The sequence below is a fragment of the Choloepus didactylus genome, chromosome 10 (assembly GCF_015220235.1).
Source record: "Choloepus didactylus isolate mChoDid1 chromosome 10, mChoDid1.pri, whole genome shotgun sequence".
NCBI classification, from domain to species: Eukaryota; Metazoa; Chordata; class Mammalia; order Pilosa; family Megalonychidae; genus Choloepus; species Choloepus didactylus.
In genome coordinates, this window is record NC_051316.1 from 111033291 (window position 1) to 111050190 (window position 16900).

At 46.2% G+C, this 16900-nt stretch overlaps 1 protein-coding gene across 2 annotated transcripts in view; it reads left to right on the forward strand.

Annotated features, from left to right (window-relative positions):
- Positions 1 to 284: 284 nt before the first annotated feature.
- The window catches only part of SNX30 (sorting nexin family member 30), a 145329-nt gene continuing 128713 nt past the window's right edge, over positions 285 to 16900 (forward strand). The window contains exon 1 of one of the 2 annotated variants that reach the window (XM_037797929.1): positions 285 to 719. In XM_037797929.1, coding sequence (XP_037653857.1) covers positions 564 to 719 — 156 coding nt within the window. In that variant the 5' untranslated portion in view covers positions 285 to 563. The remainder of the gene's footprint in view (positions 720 to 16900) is intronic. The other variant, XM_037797928.1, reaches the window with a different exon arrangement.

Below are 16900 nucleotides of genomic sequence, written 5' to 3' on the forward strand. Positions count from 1 at the left end.
AGGCGTGGCTGACGGTGGGCGCAGCGGTCAGTGCGGATGGAATGGAAATGGATCCTCCAACGCCTTTTCCCACTTCTGATTTCCGTGACGCTTTTGCTCTGGGGGCTCCGCGCAGCCTCCACAAGGCCGGACACCCCGAGGACCGCGGCGGAGGGCTCCCGTGCACTTCCTGCCGGGCTGTGGACGCGGGCGAAGCCTCCCGCCTCCCCGCCCTTTCCCCGCCCCCCGGACTCTCGCTTTTCCCGCCCCCTCCCGGGCGGGGGCGGGGCCCTGAGCGGGGTGAGCGGCGTGGCCGTACGGGCTGGGTGCCGGGTCTAAGGTGCGAGCGGACCCGCGGCGGGCTCGGGCACAGAGTGGGGGCGCGCGGCGGAGAACAGCCAGCCCAGCCCAGTCCAGCCCAGCCCCAGCAGCGGCAAGGCGGCGGCGGCGGCCCCCAGTCCGGTCGGTGCCAGGCCTCCGACCGATCGGCTGCTGAGCGGGGCCTCGGCCCCGGGCGCTGGCGGAGCTCGCCGCGGCGAGCAGCAGGAGGAAGCGGCGGCGGCGCGTCCCGAGCCGTGCGCGCCATGTCGGGCGGACCCCCCAGGGCCCTGCCGTCCACGGGGCCCCACTCCCTGCGCGACATGCCGCACCCGCTGGCCGGCTCCAGCAGCGAGGAGGCCGTGGGCGGCGACAGCACGCCCAGCCCGGACCTGCTGATGGCCCGCAGCTTCGGCGACAAGGTAGGGTGCGCGGCGCTGGGGACCGGGAGGCTCATTTCGCTCCCGGGGGGCATGATGGATCTGGAGCCACCCTGGCTGGAGACTCGGGGCCGCGCCCACCCTGTAACCCCCTCCCGGGGGGCGGCCGTGCCCTCTCCCCCTGAGCCCAGGGCAAAGGCGTCTTCTCTTTGCGGCCCCCGCGGGACGCAGCCGCAGAGGGAGCCGAGTGGTCAGAGGGGACCGGCTTCCCTGGCTGTGACGGGTCGCGTGCGCCGGTGACAGTTGGTGGGGAGGGGTCCCGCCTGCGTGTAGGGGGAGGGGGTGCGTGTGCAGTGCTCCGGGCCTTTGTCCTGGGCTGGTGTCCGCCAGGCGCATCCCTGAAGACTGGACTGCCGAGTAACTTGAAGCTGCTCCAGTTTCCTGGGACCGCAAAGCAGGAGTTCATGGTTTTCCGTGGTACGACTGGGTAGCCTTGGTCTGCAGAGTTATCTTCTTCCACCTAGTCCGTCCTGTGGGGAGTGCGCTTTGTTTAGGTTTACTATGAGCCTGGAGGAGTCACCTGACTCAGACCCCAGCCGGCGGCTGTGGTTTCTGTCTGGGGCTCCATTCACCTCCGACGGCCTCCCACTCTGTTTAGGTTTGGCAGACGCTGGTTTTGTGGTTGATGGCAAGAAAGCTGGTCCTTTGCTCTTCTTTATGCCAAGGGAAGCTCCTGATTTCCTAAAGGCAGTACTACCCTCCTGCTGTTTTGAGATACAGCAGAGCCTAGACAGGGGTAAGGGGCAGCATCTGACACCCCCACCCCCCACCCCGGCCATTTCAGCTGGAAGGCATGTGGTACAGTGAAGTTGAGTATGGGAGAATGGAACTTACTGGACTTACAGTGAGATGTGCAGTGAGAACTCAGAATAGCTAGGGAGTTGGAGCTTGATGGACCTTCCTGAGGAGGGGGGCGGGTTGTGAGAGCAAAGAGTGAGGAGTGCGGGCCAGTGGGGGAGAGCATTAGGAGCAAGAAAACTTGAAAGCTAACAAAACCAATGGATTGAGCAACAGGAGGCACGGATGTGCACACGTGGGTGTGCACGTGACTCAGATTATTTCTCTTTATGTTGTAGAAGATTATAAACTATGGGAAGGCTTATGTCACTTGGAAATACCTTGTCCACATTTGACATTCAATCAGTAATTGTTGAATCTCTGAATGAATAATTTGTTGTTTTCTTAGGGACAGAGAAATTGTTCTAAACGAACATAGGATAGGAGCTAAGGTTATCCCTCCTAATGTCCTTCTCAGTTCTGGGTCGAACAGTGAATTAATTATCTATTGCTATGTAACAAATTACCCCAAAACTTTATCAGCTGAAACGGTTTTTGTGGGTCAGGAAACGGGGCAGCTTGGCTGGGTGGGTCCAACCCAGAGTCTTTTGTGAGGCTGCATCTGGGCTGCTATGGGCCAGGGGTGGTCAAGTGAAGGCTGGGTTGGGGAGGCCCGTGCTTCCAGGCTGTGGCCGCCTGCCTCCCCACCACACGGGCCTCTCCATAGGGCTGCGTGACCTGGCAACCTGCTCCTCCAGAGCAGGCAGTCCAAGAGAGCAAAAGAGCCAAGACAGAAGCCACAGTCTTGTAGGACCATAACCTCGGAAGTGGCATACCCGTGCCGAATTCCAGTGGTCACACAGACCACCTCAGGAACACTGTGGGAGGAGGCAGGGGTCATGGGGGCCATCTTGGGGGCTGACTACCTCAGATAGCTATTTTAAATATTTGCCTCAGGTTCTGCTCTTGGATGCCCGACTCAGCAGTTTGGGCATTTTACTAATAAGCACAGGCAAGACAAATGCCTTGTGCCACTGACAGAGTTGGTGGGCAGGAAGTCAGGGCCAGGTCTGAATTATTGCTGGCTTTCGTCACAGGGTCAGTTCTGTGAGAGAGACGGTCTGGAAGACGTTATTAATTATTGAATATATAATGAGTATTCTATCAGGTATGGGATGCGTCTAAATGACACCGTTCCCAAGGGCCCGATTTATAGTAGGCTACTTTTCCTTAGAGGCTAAGCGAGGTAATTTCTTTCTCTGATTGGGAGTAACATTTCCCTTGCATCTTGGCGTACACATATGTTCTCGGGACTCTAGAGCAATTTCTGTCCAGGGAGCGCCTGAGAAGCTCACAAGCCACAGAGGTGGGTGAGGACCAGCAGGAGCCTTCCCTTGGCTCGGGCATTCTCGGCATTCTCTTACCTGACGCTGGAAGGGGGTCGTTGGAGGGCAAGGAGGAAAGTCGAGTACTATGGCTTATCTTTGAAAAAGAAGCCTGTTGTCTTGCCTTTTTTGGAAATTGGGGTTGTGATCCCAGATGGCCGAGACTCGAAGTCAGTTATGGGCAACGTGAATGAGGGTTTGACTCCTGGTGGTCCTCATAGTGCAGGGTTATCATGCTGAAGGGAATTGCTTTCTCTGGACCTATAATGCTGCTATGAACAAGGGGCCCTTCTGTCTTGGCCCAGCTGATGCTTTTTAATGTCCTCTGGGTGCTCGGGTAGCACAGAAAGACAAATGTGACAGACCCTCTATCTGACTTCTCAAAGCTTCCAAGCCATGGGATGATGGGATGAAATCATTTCTATCTGTCAAGGGTTGCTAAGACTAATTGTTTTGATGCCAGCTAAACTTTCCAAGCTTCGTATCACTATATTCACCTGAAATGTAAGCAAGCCACAGGCCCATCTCTCTGTTTTTTTTTTTTACTTTCCTCTGCAAAATGCTCCGCACTGCTTCTTTCCTGACTCAGCCTTCTCCTCCTGCAAAACTTAACACCAAATCTTCTCAAGCCCCATTCTGGGGTTAACACCCTCCCCACATCCTCAGCCTCTTCACTGAATGCTGTCGTTTATGTCCTGTCCTTTTAAAGCACTGTTTCCCTGTAGCCTTCAAAATGGAGGTGTCTTTACCTCCTATACTCCACTTACATCAGGGTCAGGAGGCCCGGTCAGTGTTGTCCTCTTCTCCACTGCCTTGTGCAAGCCAAGCTCTGCTCCTTTGAGACTCATGCCACTTCCATTGTTTATTCAGCAAATGATTGAGTGCCTGCTATGAGCCACGTGTTGTTCTAGGAACTTGAGATATAGCAATGACCAAGACAGCCAAAGACTGCTGCATTCATTGGGTGCCTTTTGGTGAGGATATACTATGTAATGTAATAAATGTTGTGGAAAAGAGAAAAAATAGGGCAGGATTGGGGGGTTCAGGACCACTGGCTGTGGGGAGGGGTTGCAAGAAGGCATCTTTGAGAAGTTGTGATTTGAGCAGAGACTTAAAGGAGGCTGGGGAGTTAGCAGGTAGAAGTCTGGAGAAGCATGTTCCAGGCAGAGGGAAAGCCAAGGCTGAGGCCTGAGGGAGAGTCATAGGGCTGAGGGCAGGGAAGGGAGGGGGCCACATTCTGTGGGGCCTTACCTTCCAATGACATGGGAGCCATGGCAGGGTCTTGAGCAGAGGGAGGGCATGATTTGACTTCTGCCCTCAGAGCACACAGGCTACTGAATTGAAAGCATTTGGACTCTTCCACTGACTCATTCAGAATCATTTTTAGTTAAAAGGACATAAACTGAATTCAAACTTTCTGTAGAAAAAAAAAAAATCTACCTGCTTATGTTGTTGAAAAGGCCCAGGTATTTTGGTTTCAGGAATGGCTGGACCTTGGTATTCAGATGCTTTTGGGAATCTGTCACTATCCATCTCTTGGCTCTGATTTCTTCTGTGTTAGCTTTATTCTCAAACTAGCAAAGGGATATGGTCTACAAACAAGCCTCTCAACTCGAGTAGAAAGAGAGCACCTCTTTCCTGATAGTTCCGGCAAAAGCCCTAAATTGGGTCAGGCGCCTAAATCAATCCTTGTGACTCTGATTGTCCAGGGCTCACCTGAGTGAGAAAGGAGGTGTTTTTTTTTTTAATGTGAACTGTATATACAAAGTATATATAATGTGTCTGCATAGTTGAAAAAATAAAATGTATCTGTACAGTTTAAAGAACAATGAAATAAATACTCATGTCTCACCCCCTGGATTAGGACCTAGACTATCACTAATATTTTCCCCTACTGCCTGGGAGGGGGGGCAGAAGGGGGTTGCCAAAGCAAAATCAGAGGTTGTTACCAGAAGGTGGGGGGGTCACTGTTGGCCATGCAAAAACAACCAGTGCCCGCTACAGACCTTCCACTACCTTTTTCTTCCCTGTCATTTATTAACTTTCTTGCTTCTTACTTACATTCATTAAAATCTTTCTACCCCAACTTTCTGTCTTCTCAAATCATGCCTTCATTTCTGGGGACTTAACCATCTATGTAGCTAATCTGTCTAATGCTCCAAAACAATGTTTCTTGACCTTCTTATCTCCAGTCATCTTCATCTTTAATTTTTTTTTTTTTTTTTTTTTAAACACTATAGCCATTGTCTCCCATGACTAGACCCTGGCATTGTGGTACTAGAACTAGTATGTAGAACTGCTCCAGCTCTGAAATAATGCCATCAGACATGTCTCCTCCTGCCTTACCCTCCTTTCTCTCTGGTTTCTCAGTCACCCAGTCCCCCTCTGCTTGTTCTCTGACCCCTGTTTAAATCTGCCTCCTGTTTTCATCTCCCTCTTTACCCAGCTGAGCTTCCATGGCCCATCTCATCAATCTCTCCTGCCACTGCTCAGTTCTCTTGCTCTCCTTTTACCCACAACCTGGATCGTTCCATTTGTTCCTGTCTTTTGCCTACTCCAGGGTATGGAGGAGGCACTGGGGGAAATCTCACCATCTTGAGAATTGCTGCCATTCTAAATTCACTGGCTTCAACCACAATGGGGCCTCAGTGGCACTGGGTACTCCCTTCCTTCTTGGTTGGCTCCCAGGCCCCACAGTGGCCAATCTGAAGCTTTCCCCCAGTGCCCATCCTTTCTACCCCTGTCCTCCACCCTCTTGTTCTCCTGAGGGGCTCACCACCTACCTTAGAGAAGACAGGAGCCATCAGAAAAGAGCATCCTTTCTCTAAACTACAAAACATCTGAATCCGTAGCTGTTCTTTCTTCCCTGCCCCCGATGGAGTAGAAGAGATTATAGGGCTGCTCCTGGAGACCCTGCCCCATGTGTCACCCTTTTCACTCCTGTTCTTCAGACTTTCTCTCAACTAGCTCGTTTCCATCACTATTTAAACATTCCTAAGTTATGTTTAAAGTTTAAAACAAAATGAGTAAAGAAAACTCTGCTGTGATGCTCTCTCTCCCTCCATCTCATGCTCTATATTGTGACTTCGTAGCCAAACTTTTTGAAAGAAAGGTCAGCTGCTCTTGTTTCTCCCTTGTAACCTCTGGCTTACTCCTCAGCCTACTGCTCTCTGATTTCTGCCTTTACTGCTCAAGGTCTCCAGTGACTTCCTTGCTGCTGAATTCAGTGGGCGCCTCATGGTTCCTACCTTACCTGACCTCTTAGTAGGGAGCATTTATCCTGTCAGGAACCTGCCTGCTTGAAACACTCTTCCCTTGGTTTCCTGTTTTAGAGGGTGCCTTCTGGAGCTAGATTGTCTAGATTTGAAACCCAGCTCTACTACTTAGAATCTTAGTAACAACAAATTATTTAACCTCTCTATTCCTCAGTTTCCTAATCTGTGAAAGAGATGATAGTAATACCTACAAATGGGGTCGATGTGAAGACCCAGTGAATTCACACTTACAGTGGTGCCTGACACCCAGTGAGTCTTTAATAAAAGTGAGATGGTTGTCATTGCTATTATTCCTTGATGTTGTACTCTCCATGTTTCTATATTTTTGTCTATTCTTTCTCAATCTCTACATCAGTTGGGGTCCAATCAAGAAACAAAAACCACTCTAGGTACTTTAACAAGCCAATAGACCATAATTTTGAGAATTAACTACACAGATGACAGAAAACTTGTAAAGCCAAGCTGGGGACCATGAGGCGAGCCAGCGATTAGTGACAGGAAGAAGCTGGAGGCTCAGTGGGAGGAGATGATGTTAGCAGAACCCAGGGGCACTGCCCAACAAGAGCTGGGACCATGGAGGGAGGGACAGTGTCTGCACTAGAGAGAAGGAGCTGGGGATAAGGGAAGAGATACCCTCACTGTTCTCTTCATCCTGCTCGCTGAGCTTCCATCAACATCTTCTACTGGCCAAACCTGCCCAGGCAGGAGGCAGGTGAGCCTGGGAAATGTAGTTCCCTGTGATAAAAGGCAGGGCAGAAAAAGGTGGAGAATGGATCTGAGGGTGCACAGCTAGATGGCTGGCAGAGACTCTGGTGTAGGTTCCTTCTGTCTATCCCTTAAATACGTCTGTTTCTTTCGGATCTCCCGAGGCCCTCTGTTCTTCGGTTTATACATTTTCCCTGGGTCACCTTATCCTGGGGCTTAATGGCCAATCATATTTTGCTCTTTCCTCAATCTCTGTTAAGCATCACTGTCTTTCTCTCCTGAGCTTTAGATATGGATATTAAATTACTTCCTGGACATTTTAATTTTGTCCCACAAAAACCTCAGATTGAACAGGTCCCAAACTGAACTCATGATTGCCAGCGCCCCCCTCTCCACTGCACCTGGCCCTGCTGCCCCTTGGTTCCCTGCTCCGAGGAATGGCGCCCCCTCCATCGCACTGCTCAAATCTGAAATCCGGGCGCCATCTTCACTCCTCCCTCTCTCCTTTTTTTTTTTTTTTTTTTTTAAAATTAAAATTTTTTTTTATTTATTGCAATTGTTCACATACCAAAGAATTATCCAAAGATCCAACGTGTACAATCAATCAATTGCCCCCGGTACCATCATACAGCTGTGCATCCATCACCACAATTAATTCTTTTTTTCAGTTTTTAGAACATTTTCATTACTTCAGAAAAGAAATACAGACAAAAAAAAGGAAACTCAAATCCTCCCATACCCCTAGCCACCCCTCCTCCATTGTTGACTCATAGTATTGGTATAGTATATTTGTTACTGTTGATGAAAGAATGTTAAAATACTATTAACTGTAATTAGTTTGCAATTGGTATGTTTTTCCCTATATGCCCCTCTATTTTTTTTTTAAGTTTCAGAATAGTATATTTATAATCAGCTTATTTGATATCACAAAATAGTGGCCATGTTATAAATTTTACAGATGAGGATATTGTTGCACTATTCTCACCATACATAGGTTGCAGAATAAATCTGAATATAGATCAATACTTCCCCTTCTTCCTCCTTTGTATATTTACAAACATGCCTACACATAACCCTTGCTATTCAAATTATTTTTATCTAAACCAAGGAACTAAATGTATTGAGGTAATTTTGTTTTGTTTATAGGACTTCTCACTGTAAACTATACAAGCTTAGGGATAAGAGAGTAAATAGATTTTTTTTTTTTTTTTTTTTTTGCCAAACCCTCTATCTGAACTCAGAAGCTAAAATCGTTCAGTATTTTCCATTAACTATGCAATAAACAGCAAATCTTGGGTCCACAATTAATATTCTTGTGTTTCAGTGTATGAAATAGAAGTTAATAATTGCCACTTAAATTTAGTGGTTCAATGACTACAATAACAGATGTCTCTCTATACATAAATAGACATTTTTACCAACACTGTTCTCTATATGCCTTTGCTCTATATAGCCCATGCCTCTCTCCAAACAATGGCATCTCATCTACACCAATAAAACATAATTGAGAATACACATTTTTCAATGGTCTCAAAAAGTGTAAGAGTATTCCTTTGGACTTTCAAAAGAAGTCTATATTTTCAGACTTAAATTTAATAGTTTTTAATTATTCTTACTCTAATTCCTGTTTTATCAATTAGGAAACTAAGAGTCATCTTACAAGTTAAGTGAGATGACCACATTTACAATCAGTGAGTCAGAAGAGTGAGGCAAGTATCTTCATCTTCTGACTTCTGGTGTTTCAGAAAGAATGCCATACCATAAACCTGAGTTATCCATTTGCAATAGAGTGAAAGAAATGGTAGCATGGAATAGGATGTGATACCAAGTATGTTTTCTCCTTCATAATGTCACCATTCTGCAATGTCTGTTTATTCCTCTCTGAAATATGGAATTAAAAATAATTTAATACAGGGTTGTGTCTTATGATGACTATGATGATAATAAAGCCAGACTTATATTCAGTGGTCACTATATGGCTTAAAAATGCATCTTCGTCTAATATTATGGAACCTTTCTCTGTATCTCTCTTTCCTTTCTTTGTTTCTCTGTTGGTAGTGCTCCCTTTAGTATCTCAAGTAGGGCAGGTGTTTTATTAGCAAAATCTCTTAGCATTTGTTTGTCTGTGAAAAATTTAAGCTCCCCTTCAAATTTGAAGGAGAGCTTTGCTAGATAAAGAATTCTTGGTTGGAAATTTTTCTCTCTCAGAATTTTAAATATGTCATGCCACTGCCTTCTTGCCTCCATGGTGGCTGCAGAGTAGTCACTACTTAGTCTTATGTTTTTTCCTTTGTATGTGGTGAATTGCTTCTCTCTTGCTGCTTTCAGAACTTGCTCCTTCTCTTCAATATTTGACAGTCTGATCAGAATATGTCTCAGAGTGGGTTTATTTGGATTTATTCTATTTGGAGTTTGCTGGACATCTATGCTTTGTGTATTTATGTTGTGTAGAAGGTTTGGGAAATTTTCCCCAACAATTTCTTTGAAAACTTTTTCTAGACCTTTACCCTTCTCTTCCCCTTCTGGGATACTGATGAGTCTTGTACTTGGACGTTTTATTTTATCTATCATATCCCTGAGGTCCATTACGATTTTTTCAGTTTTTTCCCCATTTTCTCTTTTGTTCTTTCATTTTCCATTTTGTCGTACTCCAGGTCACTGATTCGTTGTTAAGATTCCTCTAGTCTTGTACTATGAGTATCCACAATCTTTTTAATTTGGTCAGCAGTTTCTTTTATTTCCATAAGATCATCTATTTTTTTATTTACTCCTGCAATTTCTTCTTTATGCTCTTCTAGTCTTTTATATCCTGTGCTATGCTCTTCTTTATGTCCTTTATATCCTGTGCCATGGTCTTGTTGTTTGTCTTTAGTTCTTTGATTAATTGCTCCAAGTACTGCATCTCCTCTGGTATTTTGATTTGGGTGTTTGGGTCTGGGTTATCCATATCATCTGGTGTTTTCATATGCTTTAAAGTTTTCTGTTGTTTTTGGCCTCTTGGCATTTGCTTAACTTGGTAGGGCTCTTTTAGGATATGTATGCTAATTCAGAGACTTCTCTCTAATTTGTCAGATCTACAGCTTGGTGGTGTACACTTTCTCTAACTAACCAGCAGGTGGTGTCTGCGAGCCACCTATTCCCCTCAAGCCAGTTCTCCCCAACTTTGTCTTTGTGGTGTGTGGGGGTTTGATTCTTGTGGGGTCCAATTGGTGCACCAGTTTTGCGTGTGTAGTTGGTGCTGCCACCCTAAACGTGGGGGGTGTGTCTGAGCAGTTAGGGAGCGGGGGCAGCTTTAACAACCAAACCTCCCAGTGTTCCTGGAGATTTAAGGCTGTTCCAACAGTCTAAACCTTCAGTTTGGTCTTGCCACAGATTGTTTCTGCTGCTGACCCCAAATCCTTGGTATTGGCTTATGGTCCCTGGGATTTCCGAGTGGGTCCCTCTTCCAAGCCATGCCCTTCTAGGGCCTCTGCTGAGGGAAGGCTGTGCTACATCACAAGTGTGCGCCGTCCCTCAAGGGAAGTTCTGGGCTGCTGGGCTGTGTAGGGGCATTCCCAGCCTGCTGAAAGGATGGCTGAATGGGGCGTGCCAATCTCCCCCATTTCACACCACTCCGCCCCCCCGCCCCAGCTCCATGACAACCAGCTACAGGTGTGTGAAAGGCCACTGTCCACACCAGACACTGTGGCATGTACGTGTGTTGCTGGAAACACTTCCCATCGTACTGGGTTTCCTGGCGCAGCTTTGGGCTGTAGCACTAGTGCTGGGCAGGAGTGTTGCCAGCCCGCAGGGAAAATGGCTGCAAGGGGCGTGGTTTCTCTCCCCTTTTGGCTAACCTCTGCCTGCCTTGCTCCAAGACAATTAGCAGCGGGTGCACGAAAGGCTGTTGTCCACGCCAGATACTGAGGCATACCCACAGGTTGTGGAGACGCTGTTCCTGCTGCGCTTCCATATGCAGTCCCTGCCGCTGTATTTTGCAGCCGCTTTTGGGCTTTTAAAAAAGAACTAGTCCAACTCCAAATGCCAACCCACGGCTTCTCCACACCACAGCATGGCTGTGGGACATTCAGCAGGCCCGCTCACTCGCCCCAGAATGCAGACTCCCGGCCTCACCAAGTGCATGGTCCCTGCAGATCCAGCAGACCCTGTCCAGCTGCTGCATTGCTGGAACTGGTGTTCTGGGTGACCCTCTGGCCTTTATCTAGTATTTTTCACGGAGGTGCAGAATACCAGAAATGGATTGGCTTTTATAAAGGGGATTTATTAGGTTACAAGTTTACAGTTCTAAGGCCACAAGAGTGTCCAAACTAAGGCATCAACAAGAGGATACCTTCAATAAAATGGAGGGCAGGAGTTTGTAGCAGTGTATTAGTAAGAAAGGTGGTAGCTTAGGGGGGAAACAGGGTTGAGGGAAGGCATTTAGGATAGGGGAGAATGGAGCATTAGTGGATGTTTCTGGGAAAAAGCTAGACATTCCATGATAAACACAAGCCTCTCAAAGTAACGTAGGTACTTAAATAACAGCTTGACAAAGGTGCACTAATTCATTGTGAGCAATGGGGTTTCTTCACCATATATTAGAGGGGTTATATTCTGTCTCATGTCAGCCCTATCTCAACAGAGTTCCTCATTCTGGCTGCCAGCACAGAAATTAGGAATTATTGTCATGGGGCGGAGAAGGGAGGCAGGAGGGACATGCAGAAAAGGCGTTTCAGGACTCCTGCTTGAGAAAGGGCACAGAGGCCGGAAAAGCACCCAGGATGATTGGGTAGTGGAGTTCAGGCGCTTTTCAAAACCCTTATCTGTTGCGCATCTGCTACATGTCAAGCTCTGTGCTAGATGCTGGAGACATAGAGAAAAATAAAAAAAGGTCTCTCCCTTGAGACTTTCATGGTCCAGTGAAGAAGGGAGACACAAACAGATAGTTGCAATAGAATGTGAAAAATGCTAAATGTATTTACGAGCCCTGCAGCTGCGGACAAGTTTCTTAACCTTGTCATGCCTCTGATTTCCCCTATCTAAAATTGGATTATCTTACAGGGCTGTTCTGAAGATTAAAAGAATGTTTAGATTAGTGTCTGACACACAGTAAGTGCCATGCAAATGTTAGGTGGCATTGTTGCCTTCGAAGCAGACCCTGAGAAGGGATGCAAGTGCGTATTTGAGAGGTGAAGGAAACGGCCTTAGAGAAGAAGGGAAGTGAGACAGGGAAGGGAAGGCAGCCAGTTTCTACTGAGGGTAGCTGGAGCGTGAACCCTGGGGGCGGGCATAGAACTCGCAGTGCGCTTACCCCACCCCGCGAGGGAGCTACGCTCACCGCACAGCGCTTCTCTGTGGTCTTTGGTTGAGGGCTGCTTGGGGTGGATGGGTTGGAGCATTCATTCCTAAGTCCTTAAGCCTACCCCATGGGCGGGCAGAGCAGGTTCTGCAGCGAGGGGGAGCCGCCAGACCAAGAAATGCAGGTGCTGGCAGGGGACAGCCAGGCCGGGGTGCCCTGAAGTGTCAGGTGGAGGGGATGTGGGTGGGGCACCGGCAGCATCTGCTACAGTTACTATGAAAATTAAATACGGGGGAAGAAAGTAGGAGGAACCCTGCTGAGGAGGATGGTGGCTTTTCCAAAGGCGATGGTCGAGCTGGAGAATGAAGAAGTGGGTGTTTTGTGATTGGACAGAAGAAGGAAGAGCAGTTCGGGGAGAAATGCTAGGAAGTGTCAGGAGGCGGTGCAAGTGCGCCCTGTGAAGGGGGTGGTGAGTGAGGAGGCTGGAGAGGTAGGTGGTGAGCAGATGGTGGTCTGTTGTGGCCAAGAGTAAAGGCCTTACCCCCGGGGCATGGGAGGCTAATCCAGTGTTTTTAGCAGGAGAGGGGCGGGATTTGTGTTTACCAACGCCTGCAGGCTGGGTCACCCCAAAAGAAACCCTGTACCCACTAAAGGTGGATAGCACCTGGAGGCAGGGAGTCCGGGGAGAAGGCTGTGACAGCAGGGCACTGGGAGAGGCAGCCCCAGGAGGCTTTGACTCCCTGGATTCAGGCAGTGCCTGGGTCAGGAGTTTTGTTTACACCACTGGAGCTAACTTAAGCGGAAGGGTGAACCGCTCCTTAGGGGTGATTTGGCCCCAGGAGCCTGAATGCTACTGAGCGTCACCCGCGTTCTCTCAGGCCAGCTTCATTCATCAGAGGAGAAACGTGAAGCCTTTGCTTGCAATCCTCACTCACTTTTCACAGTTCTGCCTCCAGGGAGGGAACCAATCTCTCTTCCCAAGGAAAATTCTCTGGGAGACCTGGCTTGGAGCACATGCCCATCTTTCCACCAATCACCTGCGCCACGGGAGCAAGGTACTGCGGTTGGTCCAACTTAGCCCACGAGTTCACCCTGAGCCAATCAACTGGGGGGGGGAGGGGCCTGAAAGGGTCCCGGAAGAAGCGGTGGGGTGTGCTGGGTAAACGGTAGAAAATCGCTACTGGGAATCAGTCTCTTGAGTCACTGGCTTTGGTGACTGGCTGAATGATGATGGCATGAATAAAACTGGAATTTGGGGAGAAGCAGATGAAAATTTAAGGTAGGTTTTCTAAGGCATATATGCTTTTTTTTTTTATTTTTGAGATGTGATTCACATATCACAAAATGCACCCTTTAAAAGTACGTAATTAAGTGGTTTTAAGCATATTCGTGAGGTTGCGCAAGCATCACACTGAAATTTCGGAACATTTTTATCATTCCAAAAATAAACTGGACCCATTAGCGGTCATTCTCCATTTTTCCTGCCTCCAGCAACTGATCTTTCTGTCTTTATGGATTTACCTATTTTGGACATTTCGTATAAACGGAATGATACAGTATGTGGTCTTTTGAATCTGGCTTGTTTCATTTAGCATAATGTTTTCAAAGTTCATCCATGTAGTAGCATGTATCAGTATTTCATTTCTTTTTAATGGCTGAATACTATTCTGTTATATAGATATATTACATTTTGTTTATCTGTTCGTCAGTTGATGGGAATTTGGGTTTCCACTGGCATATGCTTTTAAAACTAATTTATTTCTTATCAAAATTGATACCCATATTATGAACATACTTGAAGTGCTAAAATGAATTTATTCTGCAAGTGTCTGAGTGCCTTTTCCGAATGAGGCACTGTGTTAGCTGTTATGCTCTTTGAATATTAAGATACCTGAATTCTGGAAATGACATTAGCCTGGGGTAGGGCAGATCTCAGATGTTCCAGGTAAACGATATGTTACTGTAATTAGGGAAAAATGGTGTGAAATAGCTGTTTTTATTTGTTGTTTGTTTGCCAAAATGGAAGCCTGCCTTTCTTTAGGGCTGTTTAATTAGGGCAGAGGTGTATTCTAAGGAACTGGGCTGGATCCTGCTAGCATCAGCATCTGTGCTGCAAAAATGCAATATAGCAGCCTTTCTCTGTGCCATCCGTTCAAGCAAATCTTGTTTATTTTGTGAGTTACATAGCAATTATCAAAGGCACTTGGACCTTTTGTTCATTCCTCAAAGATTTATTTATATAGGTCTGTCATGTGCAAGGCATGGGAGATACATAGATGAACAAGATGGACTTATTTTCTAGTCACTCAGGGTCCAGGAGGGGAGACAGAGGAGATACAAGTGAATAATTGCAATTTAATATGATATACAGAATGCCATGAGAGGAATCAGTATGATTAAAAAAAGATCTATTATGATAACATTTATACAACACAGACTGTCATTTCCTAGAGCAAATTTTTGAGTTAAAGAAATTCTAGGGCGAAGCATGTTTAAAGGAGGCTTTGGGTTACCTATTATAGATAACAACTGCATTTTGTCTTTTAATTTAATGGTCGGTTTTGGGAAATTGACTGTTTCAGTGGGAATTTGAATAGTTGTTTCCAAGATTGATGATAACGAGAAATTCTTTAATCCTTCTCTGTCCTTAGATTTTATTATGTATACATTAAAACAAGGAATGTTCTTTATTAGTGCATCCAGGATTGGCTGCATAATTTGTAGGGTCCAGGGGAAAATTAAAATGCTCTTCCCCTAGTTAAAAATTTACTGAGAAAAAAATTAAACATAAAATTACCATATGATTCAGCAATTCCACTTGTGGGAGTAAACACAAAAGAATTCAAACAGGTACTTGTATACCAATGTTCATAGCAGCATTATTCTCAATAACCAAAAGGTAGAAACAACCCAAGTGCCTATCAACAGATGAATGAATAAACAAAATGTGGTATATACATTCAATGGAATATTATTCAGCTGTAAAAAGAATGATACATGCTGCAACATGGATGAACCTTGAAGACATTATATTGAGTGACATAAGCCAGACACGAAATATTATATGATTTTGCTTACATAAAATATCCAGAATAAGCAACTTTATAGAGACAGAAGGTAGATTAGGGGTTACCAGGGGTTGGGGGAAGGGGTAATGGGGAATTATTGCTTAATAGGCTCAGTGTTCTGTTTGCAGTGATAGAACATTTTGGTAATGGGTAATGGTGATGGTAGCACAACATTGTGAATGTAATTAATACCATTATATTGTGCACTTAAAATGAGTTAAAATGCAATATCATACATATGTATTTTATAAATATTTACCTTATATATATGTTACCACATTAAAAAAATTAATAAGAATTTCCAGATGGCAACAGCAGGGCATTAAACCTGTTGTGGGGCCTTTAAGAGCACGGGGCCCTGTGTGGCTGCACAGATTGCATGCCTTTGAAGCCAGTCCTGGGTATGTCCTTTGGAGGCACTGGTTTCCAGGTCCTTTTGAAACCACTTTTCCATCTTGGTGTTCCAGGTCCAGCCTGGGGCACTTCTACGTGGGTTGAAGTCCCCAGGGCTTGCTTCTCAGTCTGGGTTGACCATGGGGCTTGTCTAGACTATTCCCCCCATTGCCAATGACAGCCCTCTCTGACATTCCCTGTTTCTAGAAAAGCTTAATGTGGTCTCCCCTGTGCCCAGCCTTTCGTGTTTAATATATACTTGGGATTGCTTTTCATTTCCCTAACTGTTGCTTCCATTCTCTTTTACCTTTGCTCTCATCTTTCTTGCATGAAGGGGGTTCAGCATATACTTCCTCAGTTATCTTCACCTTCATCCAGAGATAATAGCATAGTGTGTTTGTAATAGTAATTGCTGACTTTTATGGAGCACTTACTTTGGGAGCTTTACGGGGTTATCTCAGCATACCACCCTATGATCTCATAGGGTTATGATCTAATTCTCCTTTCAGGTGAGGAAATGTTGGCTTAGAGATGTGAAATAATAAGCTCGGAGTCTCAGAGCTAGAAGATAGGGGAGGATGTGGTTTGAATTTGGGCTGTCCGGCTATAGAGTCCACTCTCTTAATCATCACTGCTACAAAACTGACATCTGTGGTGGATTGAATCATGTACCCCAGTTTGGACATGTTCTTGGTCTTGGTCTGCATTCTGGTGGGTGTGGACCCGCTGTAAATAAAATCTCCTCATCAGTTAAGATGTGGCTGGACTGAATCAGGTTGGGCTTTAAGCCAGATGACAGGAGTTCTTTATAAGTAGGGTGAAAGTTGGACCGGAAGAGAGGCCACAGAGAGCAGCCAAAAGCTGAAAGTCAACAGAACCTGGAAGAGAAAGGAGAAGAAGCCACCTTGTACATTGCCATGTGACAGAAAAGCCAAGGACTGGGGATCACCAGCAGCCAGCCCCAGAACTCCACCATCATCAGGGAGAAAGCATTGTCTTGCTGACACTTCAAGTGTCTAGCACTTGAGTCCTAGCCTCAAAACCAGGGGTCAGTAAATTCCATTGTTTAGCTAACCCATTGTATAGTATTTGTTTTGGCAGCTGGGAAACTAATACAGCATCCTTGCATCCTTTCCCAATACTACTCCCCCCCCTCCCTTTTTTGAGCACTTATATGCAGACACTGTGCTGAGTTTGTGGCATTTCTTGTACCAAGCAGTTTTCTAAGGGTGAATGAAACCAGTCTCTATTGTATATTAGCCTGTGTTTCAGTTTTTTTTTC